The sequence below is a fragment of the Tyto alba genome, unplaced genomic scaffold, assembly GCF_018691265.1.
Source record: "Tyto alba isolate M040663 unplaced genomic scaffold, T.alba_DEE_v4.0 Super-Scaffold_7, whole genome shotgun sequence".
NCBI classification, from domain to species: domain Eukaryota; kingdom Metazoa; phylum Chordata; class Aves; order Strigiformes; family Tytonidae; genus Tyto; species Tyto alba.
Genome location: NW_024881328.1, coordinates 18,612,468 through 18,621,909, shown reverse-complemented (window position 1 = coordinate 18,621,909; position 9,442 = coordinate 18,612,468). Strand labels below are relative to the sequence as shown.

The window sequence follows — 9,442 nt, the reverse complement described above, 5'->3', positions numbered from 1 at the left end:
GACAGGCATGGTCATCCAGAGCCCCTCCAAACCTGCTCAGGGCTTGGCTGGCTGCCACAGCCCCCAGTCCCAACAGGGCTCCCCCCCCCCCCCCCAGTGGGGAAACGCATCTCCATAGGCAACAAAATGCTCTGGGGGCACCTTCAGACGTTTTGAGGAGACCAGCAGCCTAGCAAACAGATGGCTCAGGGGGATGCTGGACACCCCATCCACTCCAGCCCAGCCCCGGGGGCCTGTGCAGTGACCCCACCCCCACCCCAAGGTGTCACCTCCCCACCACCCCCCTCCCATCCCTGCCCCAGAGATGCACCGGGAGGAAGGGGTGATGCTCCGCTGTTTATTTCAGCCGTCTGAAGAGTCACGTAGACGCGGTGGGGTGGGGGTGCAGTGGGGCGAGGGGTGGGGCCGCCTGCCCTGGCCCCCGGGCCTCTCTCCGGCTCCTGTCCTTCTCTCCCCCCTCTCTCCCACTCACTCACTCCTCCTCTCTCCTGTGACCACCTACGGGTACCCTCTCAGCTCACGAGCCTGGTCCCACACAGCCTCCTGCTTCTGGGGGTCCCCGCGATGCGGGGGGTGGGCGCTTCCCTCCTCTGCCCCACGGGGCTGCCTCTCGGGCTCGGGGGAGCGCAGGGGCCAGAGCCCCCCCCGGGGCCGGGGCAGGGATGCATGTTAGGAGCACCCTGGCTCTGAGCCAGGTGGAGAACAGGGGCCTCGGCCCAGACCCCGCTTCTCCCCATCCTCGGCAACGCCACCATGCGCCCAGAGAAGTGCCAGCTCCGGGGAGGCCAGCGGTGCCGGCGCGGGGGGACGGGTCCCCGATCCTGCAGGACAAACCCCAAGCCCACGCCCGGTGCAGGGAGGGGGTTGCGAGGGGATCCAGAACCCGCTGCTGGAACCATCCGGCTCTCCGGGGACCTGGCCCAGGCCACCACCTGCTCCCCACAGCCCCCTCCTGCCTGTCCCCTCCCTCCCTCCCCCCTGCCACCCCCCCACCCCCGGCCCGGGCCTGATCCTGACACTGGCGTTGCCGCTGCAAAGCTGCGAAAGCAGAGCAAGCCTTTTGAAGCCAAAGGAGAGAGCCCTGGGGGCGCGAGGGGCCCTGGAGGCGGCTGCACTGGGGGGGACCCCTGGGACAGTGCCGGGGGAGCCACCAGGGGGGCGAGGTGGGGGGCAAGAGGGGGGCTTGGCGACAGGATGGAGGCAGGGACGGAAGGTGCCATTGGGCTGCCGGAGCAACGTCCTCTACAGCACTTCATGCTGCTGCTGGGTCGCCTCGCTCACCACCTGCGGGAGAGAGGCACCGTGAGATGCCGTGTCGTGTCAGCACCGGAGCCCCGAGCACGGGCACAGGCACCATCCTCAGCCCCCACCACCTCCCCAACACACCCCCAGTGCCAGCCTGTGCTCACCTCCCCGTCGCGGGTTTCAATGGTTTTGATCATCACGGTCTTTTTGGTGTGCACCTCGGAGCCGCGCTGCTCTGGGCTGGTCTCTGTGGGGCGGGAGGACATAGGGGATGGCACCACGAGGACGCGGGGCTGGGGTCACTGGGGGACTTCAGGAGCTCTGGCTGAACCCCCGACCCCCCCCCAGCTCACGGCAACACCCAACTGAGTGCCTCCACACCAGTCCACTATGTGGCACCTGGGGGTCCCCAATCTGCCAGCCTGGTTGCAGCCCCCCAGGATGGAGATTTGCCCCTGCATTGGGGACCCCCAGGGACTCGTCCCAGGTCCCCTTCCTCACAGGGTGATGCTCACCTCGGAAATTGAGTGCGGAAGCAAAGGTCTGGTGCATGGGGATGCTGATCCTGCGGGGACACAGAGAGGAGAGCTCAGCGCCAGCCAGCCCCAGTCCTTGGGTGGCTGTTCACAGGGGGGGACCCCAAAAGATCAGCTGACCCTGCTCGTCCCCCCCACCTTGTCCTGCATCCCCACCGCTCACCGGTTCTCCTCGCCCTCCAGCAGCTTGCGGTATGTGGCGATCTCCACGTCCAGGGCCATCTTGACGTTGAGCAGGTCCTGGTACTCACGCAGGTGCCGGGCCATCTCATCCTTCAGGTGCCGGATCTCCTCCTCCAGCCGGGCAATGGTGTCCTGGTACCCGCCGGCCTCCCCCGCGAAGCGCTCCTCCATCTCCCGCATCTGGCGCATCAGCGAGTCGTTCTGGGGGCACAAGGGGGCTCAGGGAGGGGGAGGACCCAGAGGGGCCAGGGATCACCTGGGGTGGGAGCTGGGGTTGCTGGGGGAGTCCTAGGGGAGAGCCAGGGACCTGGGGAGAGCCATGGTCAGCCCTGGGCTGGGTCCAGCTGACGTGGGACTGTGATGGGTGGCCATCACCCTCTGTCTGCCCAGCACTGGGGCAAACTGGGCAGGTGCCAGACAACCTCGGCACACTGTGCCTGGGTGCCCAGGCCCCCCCAGCAAAACCTCCCTACTCTGGTGGGAGGGCATGGAGAGGTGTGGGAGCACCGGACGGGTGCCCGGGGATGGCACTGCCAACTAACCAGTGGCTGCTGGCTGGCTCCTGTGACTGTGACTGTGTCAGAGAAGGACTGTTGTGCCCTGTTTGTTTGTAACCACCTTCCTAGCCTGCAACCAGACACCCCGAGCCTTGTGCCCGCCTGCCTGGAGCCTCCCAGGCTGGGACACCTTTTGCAGCCTGCGTCTTGACCCCGGGGCTCTGCGAAAACATCTCATGGAGGCCCAGTGTGACAGGGGGGGAGGTGCAGCCTAGATTTGGGGTATGAGTTCCCCCATGGCAGCAACTCAGAGAGCTCAGAAGAGCCCCCTATCCCAGAGATATCCCAGAGGTCCCTGATCAGCCCTGGAGCAGCAGGTCCCTGCAGGGAAGCTGGGAGTCTCCCTGACACTGCCCACAGCTCACCGTGCCCTTGAGGGCATCGATCTCACAGGTGTAGGACTGGATCTGGTGCCGGTACTCCATCATCTCCTGTTTTGCCTGCCTCAGTGCATCGTTGTTCTTGTTGGCTGCCTGTGTCAGGTCAGACACCTGGGGAGAGACCAGAGTCAGCGGGCACAGCCACTGGGATGGCCAGGACCCCCCACGCCAGGGCCAGCCTGGAGCCCACCACCTCCCACACCTTGGACTTGTACCACTCCTCGGCCTCGGAGATGTTCTTGGCAGCGATGCTCTCGTACTGAGCGCGGATGTCCCGCAGCGCAGCCGTCAGGTCGGGCTTGGAGATGTCCATCTCCACCTGGATGTGTTGCTCCTGCAGCTGAGCCTGCAGCTCCCGGATTTCCTGGGGGGGACGACAAAGTGACATCTCAGGGGCACCCGCTCCGTCCCCTGACCCCACGGGTGCCCGTGGGAAAGGGGGTCGCCCCTGACATACCTCTTCGTGCACTTTCTTGAGGAAGGCAATCTCCTCCTGCAGGGACTCAATGCGTCTTTCCAGGTCGATGCGTGCCAGCGTGGCTGCGTCCACGTCCTGGGGGGGACAGGGAGTCAGAGGTAGTCGGGGGGGGTAGGAGGAGAACACCAGGGCTGGAAAGTGCGAAGCTGTGCCCAGGGCCATGCCCTGGTGCTGGGGCCAGGCTGTCAGGGGGGAATGGGGGTGGGAGGGGGAGGCAGGGGTCTCACGCTGCATGGGGGAGACAAGTACTCACAGCTCTGAAAGCAGCCAAGTTGTTCTCAGCCTCCTCCTTCAGCTGGATCTCCTCTTGCAGCCTGTGGGCAGAGAGGGGAGGTTAGGGGGCCCCGAGGGAAGCCCCATCCCCCAGTGGCTATGTCCCCCCAAGCTGTCCCTGAGCCCAGCAAGGCCCAGTGGGAAGACAGCGGATTGTCCTGCATTCCCGGCAGGCAGCAGGAGGGCTGGCGGGGGGCCAGGGGCTTTTCCTCCCATTCCCTATTATAGTCAACGCCGGAGAGAGCACAAAGGCATGAGGTCAGCTCGGTGCCACGCGCACTGCCCCGGCCCTTATAGGGGAGAGTGGCCGGCAGCCGGGGGGACAGGGTGCACGACTCGGCACGGGTGGCCCAAAGGATGGCCACAGCTGAGCCGTCCCAGGGAGAGCAGGAGGACAAGCGGGTCTCAGTAATGCTGTGGGACAGGGGTACGGAGCGAGGACCCCTGGGGTGCGAGCCCAAGGTCAGGACTGCAGAGCCAGGCTGTGCCAGGGGAGGGGGCAGTGCCGGTCAGGAGGAAGGCAACGGGGAGGAGGCGGAGGTGCCCCGGGTGGTGCTGGCACACAGGGTGGCAGGAACTTGACACCCATTTGTTCTGAGACCTGCTCCTCCCCTGACACTGAGAGATCCTCCATGCCACGACCCCCAGCCCCCCAGCATCAGGGGCTTTGCCTCACCAGGACCCCAGCGCTGGCCGCCTGGGGAAGGGGCTGGGGTTGTGGGGGGAGGCAGCAGGCTGTGTCACCCCCAGGAGATGAGGACTTGGTGTCCCCAGGGCACAGGCGCCAGGAGAGCAGGTGCAGACCCACATCAAAACAAGCAGCTCCCTCTGAACATCCACCCCTGCTGCCGGTTGCCCCATGCTGGTCAGTCCTTGGGGGGTCACTCAGCCTGGCCACCCTTGTGGCTATTCCTGCCGGGCCCCAGCCCCCTCCCCAGCACTACCCACATCCGTGGCATCCTTGGGGAATCCCCACAGCTCCTGGGGCACCCACGGCAGGCCTGGAGTATCCCTGGCCTGCAGAAGTGTGGCCACTTCCTCCCCTCCCTCCTTCGCATCCGGAGCTGGTGGAGTACCCCCCCACCGGCCATTCTCCCCCTCGTTTCCTCCTTCCTGGCTGGTTCCATCTGTCTGTCTGTCCCGCAGGGCTCAGCTCGCCCATGGGCTCGCCAGCTCTCCCGAGGGTGAGCAGGGATGGGGGCCCTGGGGTGGGCCAGTCTGATCCCCCAGATCCGGAGGTCCCGTGGCATCACAGTCCAGCCTCAGCCCCACTGCAACGGGGGTGAAGGGGAGCACCCCTGCTGCCTGAGCCACCCTGCTCTCTGCGTGCTGCCCGGGCACCTGGCGAGGGCTGGCAGCGGCCGTCGGAGTGCCCTGCTGAGACGCCCAGGCTGTGGGCATCTCTCTCACCCTGTCCCATGACGCTGGGCCAGCTCCCCACCCACCCGCCCCACGCCGTGGCTTGGGCAGCACCCAGTACGGGTGTAGAGGGTCACAGGTGCCCTGCTCTCCCCTAAAACTCACAGCCACCGTACCAGGACCTAGCACCCTGCAAAGTGCCCGGTAGGCGGGTGCAGCCAGTGAGAGGCGCAGCCGGGGTGCTCTCCCACCCCAGGAGATGGGGAGAGGGGGACAGAGTAGTGGGCCCATGATGAGCTCTGAGCACGGGGCACAAGGACGGCAGTGAGCACCCAAGGGGGCTGCCAGGGCGATCCCTGCCACCACCCATCCCTAGGGATGGATGCCCACAGGGACATGCTGTGGCCTCTCCTCACCTCTGCTTGATCTTCTGCAAGTCATCGAGCAGGTTGTCGCGCTCAACCTCGACACGAGCCCTCTGGCTGGTGAGCAGATCCACCTGGCGCCGGAGCTCCCGCAGCTCCTCCTCGTACATCTCGGCCACGCGGGTGGGCTCCTTGCCCCGCAGGCGGTTCACCTCGGCCACCATGAGGGCGTTCTGCTGCTCCAAGAAGCGCACCTTCTCGATGTAGTTGGCGAAGCGGTCATTGAGCTCCTGCAGCTCCACCTTCTCGTTGGTGCGGGTCTGGAGGAACTCCTGGTTCATGGCATCGGCCAGGCTGAAGTCCAGCAGCTCGCCGGCACCTTGGTAGGCACTTTGGTAGGAGCGCAGGGGCGTCACACGGGTGGCGCGGAAGCTGGACAGGCTGGGGACGGCAGAGGAGCGGGACACCTGGTAGACACGGGAGGTGACGGAGCTGCCACTGCTGCCCTTGCCCCCAAAGGAGGTACGGGAGAAGACGGGGGAGGCACCGCCGAAGGTGCGGCGGTAGGATGAGACCCGCTGGCTGGAGGAGTAGGACTGGCTCATGGCGGCGGCGTGGGGCGGCGAGGCTGGAGCAGGGAGCAGGCGGCGGGGCTGGCGAGCGGCCGGCAGCTCGGCGAGGCTTCGGGAGGGGACCCGCGCCGCCGCTATTTGTATCCTGCTGACATCACCCGCCCCTCCTGCTGCCGGGCAGCTGGGGGATGCTGCTGCGGCGGGGGGGGGATGACAAGGCCGCCAGCCCCCGCCTACTGCCCCTCACCTGCCGGGCCACGGACCCCCAGGCAGGCGACAACAATGCCCATGGACCCCCAGGCGCCCCCCAGACCCTGCTGGTGTCTCAGCCTCCCCTCCAGCCCCCACTACACTGCCCCGTCCCTGGGGGTGGGAGGAGAAGAAGTGGGGCGGGCTAGCGGTGAGCCCCCCCAGCACTGCCCAGACCCCCATTGGGGTGCAGTGTCACCCACGGGGGGGCCCGGACAAACAGACAGCCTGGGCTGACACCAGGAGGGAAAGAAGGAGACTCAGCCCTTCACACCATCCCTTGACCCCCTTGAACCAGACCCCCATGTCCCGTAGCCACGAACCCCAAATTGGGCTTGAGCACCCCAAAATGCCCCTGATGATGTCCTGACCTGCCCCACAGCTCAGGTCTCCTTGTGGGGCCAGAATCCAGACGCCCCCCACCCCAGAAAGGGGGCAAGGGACCGTCCTGGGGAGGGGGTGAAGTGGGGGGAACCTCTGCCCTGCATGTGCTTGTGCTGACCCACCACTCAAACCTCCCTTTCTGATATGGGGGCCTGAGCACTGGCCTGGGGCTGGGCGCTTTCGGGGTGCTGCTGAGTGACCCTGAGCAGGTGCTGGGGACCCACCCCCGGTGATGTCACCCCCCAGGTCCTCTCTCCGGCACATTCCTGAAGCAGCAGGCACCCAACCAAAATAGCCTCCCGAGCTCATACGCGTGGGGCGTGGGACATATTTATAGCTGAGGGAGGGAACCTGTTAACCCTTCTTGTGCCAGGTGCATGGAGAGCACGGCTGGTTGGGGACCCTGCCTGGAGTAGCCCCAGCCCTTCTCTGGTCTCCGTCACCCTGAGAGCAGGACAAAGTCCCCAGGTCATCCCAGGGCAGTGCAGGCTCTGCCTTGTCTCCTCAACCTCCTCCTTGGCCCAGAAGTACGCTAGGGAGCAGAAAGCCCAGTGCAACTCCCCAAACCTTCCCAGAATAGGGAATACCCCGGGGGTAACCCAGGACATCCACCACAGCTTCCCATCTCCTGGACAGGTTGGGGGCCAGGGCAGGGACTCCCGGGGTCATGCACAAACCCCTACCAGGTAAAGAACACATCCTGAGGGAGGGGGGGCTGTGCTGGAGGATCCCCTCAGGGGGTTGCCCCTTGCTTGGTCAGCACCCCCTCCTCCCCAGATCCCCCTGGCACACCTGGTGATCTCCAGCCCTGCCAAAGCCGGGCTGTTTTGGCCGACATCGGCTGACACAGCCCCAGCGCCTCTGTCCCTGGAGGCCCTGATGGAGGGGACCGCCGTGTCACCGGGCACGGGGTGACTCAGCAGCAGGAGCAACACCCAGCCCTGCCGGGCCCTGCACCTCCCGACCCTCCATGACAACTGCAAAGCAGATGCCGAGGGGTGCCAGGGCTCACCCGTGGCAGCATCGACACGGCAAAAGCTTGGGCTTGGTCACAGCAGCATCTTCAACTGCCCTGGCTCTGAGAGGCACTCCTGCCCACTCCCCGCCAGCCCCCTGCCGCCCAGGGAGCCAGCAAAGCTCTGGGCCCCACAGTCACGCAGGTGGGCAGAGGCTTGATGCCCTGCATCCAGGCTGCCCCCCCAAAACCCCCCATCCCCTGATCCCCTCCTGCCCCCCTAGATATAGTGTAATGCGGCAGCTTCCCGGAGGGTGCACACTGCGTGGAGGAGCCTGCCTTTAAAAGGGAAGGTATTTCCAGATGGGGTTGTTTCATCCCAGCGCAGGGGGGAGGATGGAAGGAAGGGGGGGGGGGGGGCGTGTGGGGTGTGTGGGGGAGAGAAGATGGAAAAATAGACAGCATCCTTCCTCCTCCTGGCCCTGCTCCGAGCGCACCCTGCACATCCCTGAGCCCTGCACGTGTGCCCTGCTGTGCTTGCCGGCAGGGTGGCATGCCAGCCCTTGGCTGGGGTGCGGAGGGGCAGGTGCCCACACCAGCACGGGGGACCCCAAGGGTCTGGGCCAGCAGGGTGCCAGCTGTACTGTTCAGCGGTTCCTTCCTGTGACCCCATCCCGCTGCCTCGCCAGCTGGGGTGTGGGGAGGATGGGCCCCCCAGGGGTGGTGTGTCCAGCAGTGCTCAGCACCCTGCCCTGCTGCTTCAGGTAGGGCGATGCACAACCCACCCCAGGCCTCGAGAGCCCTTGTCCCCATCCCCATCCCACAGAGCAGGGGGGTGCAGGGTTGGGGTACCCCAGAAAGAGGAAATACACTCTTGGGCACCGCTGCTAGGAGGGGAAACGGCTCAGAGGGGTTAACCAGGAGCATCTTCCTGACTCTGCCCTAGGACAAACTGTTAGAAGTGGCCTTTCCTCGGCTGCTGTGACAGCCTTCCGGAATGTCTCTGTGCAGGCAGGGGCCCCGTGTCTGGCAGAGGGTGGACGGATGCCCTGGACTTTCCACAGCCTCTTAGGAAAGCCCCATCTGCATATGGGACCCTGCAGCACGGGAAGCGGGAGGTGAGGAGCAGGACATGGGGACTCTGCCAGAGTCCCATCCCAGGGACACGGCCCCAAGCACTCTGCACCCACTAAAGCCCCAGGGGCCGTGAAAAGCAAGGAGGCTGCAGAAAGCAGCAGTGCAAGGGTGCCTCCTGTCCCGTCCAGTCCCATTCAGCCTCCCCGCGGCTTCATCCCAGGCCAGGCTGACCCAGACCAGCGGAGCCTGGGAAGTGACCCCCCCAAGCCCCGGCACTGGCCCAGCCCCAGCTCCTGCCAAGCCCTGGGACAAGGCTGCTGCCGGGAAGGCGTCGTGAGCTGGAATGTTAAACAACTCCCTCCGGTCATGACAACCCTGTGAGCGAAGCCAGCTGCATCCCTCGGCCGCCCCTCCTCCCCGGCCCTCCCTCTCCACTGCTCCCCCAGGATTTAAACCGCCCGAGGAGCTGGCTGCAGCCTCCCCAGGTTGCAGGCATCTCGGGTCTTGGAGCTGGGCAGGATGCAGGAACGGGGTGCTGGCCACTCGTCAGCCCTGTACCCTGCCACCGGGGCCCCCGCGCCCGCCTCGCGCCTGGCCCTGGCTCAGGGGTGAGCAGAAGGATGGGAATGAAGCAGCCAAGGGTGTCCATCCCCCTCCCTCCTGGCCCCCGGCCTTCTCCCTCCATCCCGCTCCTTTTACAGCCATGAGTCTCCCAGGCGCCTTTACCCTAAGAGGGAAGGACCGTGCGGCCCATTCCCCAGCGCTGACGGACCCAGGGCACGTGCTGTTGTCTAAATAGGAGATGGTTCTCCTTCGCCACCTGGACCAC

General features: G+C 65.9%; 1 protein-coding gene across 1 annotated transcript; it reads right to left on the bottom strand.

Moving 5' to 3' along the window:
- Positions 1 to 323: 323 nt before the first annotated feature.
- DES (desmin) lies at positions 324 to 6,060 on the bottom strand. The gene is made up of 9 exons (XM_032984768.2): positions 5,428 to 6,060; positions 3,633 to 3,693; positions 3,359 to 3,454; positions 3,104 to 3,265; positions 2,887 to 3,012; positions 1,945 to 2,165; positions 1,761 to 1,810; positions 1,410 to 1,492; positions 324 to 1,284 (listed from the first exon to the last, which is right to left on the bottom strand). Exons 1-9 carry the CDS (start codon positions 5,979 to 5,981, stop codon positions 1,243 to 1,245), a joined length of 1,395 nt encoding a protein of 464 aa, XP_032840659.1. The 5' UTR covers positions 5,982 to 6,060; the 3' UTR covers positions 324 to 1,242.
- Between the last annotated feature and the right edge of the window lie 3,382 nt (positions 6,061 to 9,442).

Bases quoted from the DNA above. Each gene is read 5' to 3' on its own strand.
- DES (XM_032984768.2), bottom strand. From the start codon at position 5,981: ATGAGCCAGTCCTACTCCTCCAGCCAGCGGGTCTCATCCTACCGCCGC. The intron at 1,811-1,944 runs GTGAGCGGTGGG...GTGTCCCCGCAG, and splicing joins CTGGAGGGCGAGGAGAACCG to GATCAGCATCCCCATGCACC. The intron at 1,285-1,409 runs GTGAGCACAGGC...TCTCTCCCGCAG, and splicing joins TTGAAACCCGCGACGGGGAG to GTGGTGAGCGAGGCGACCCA.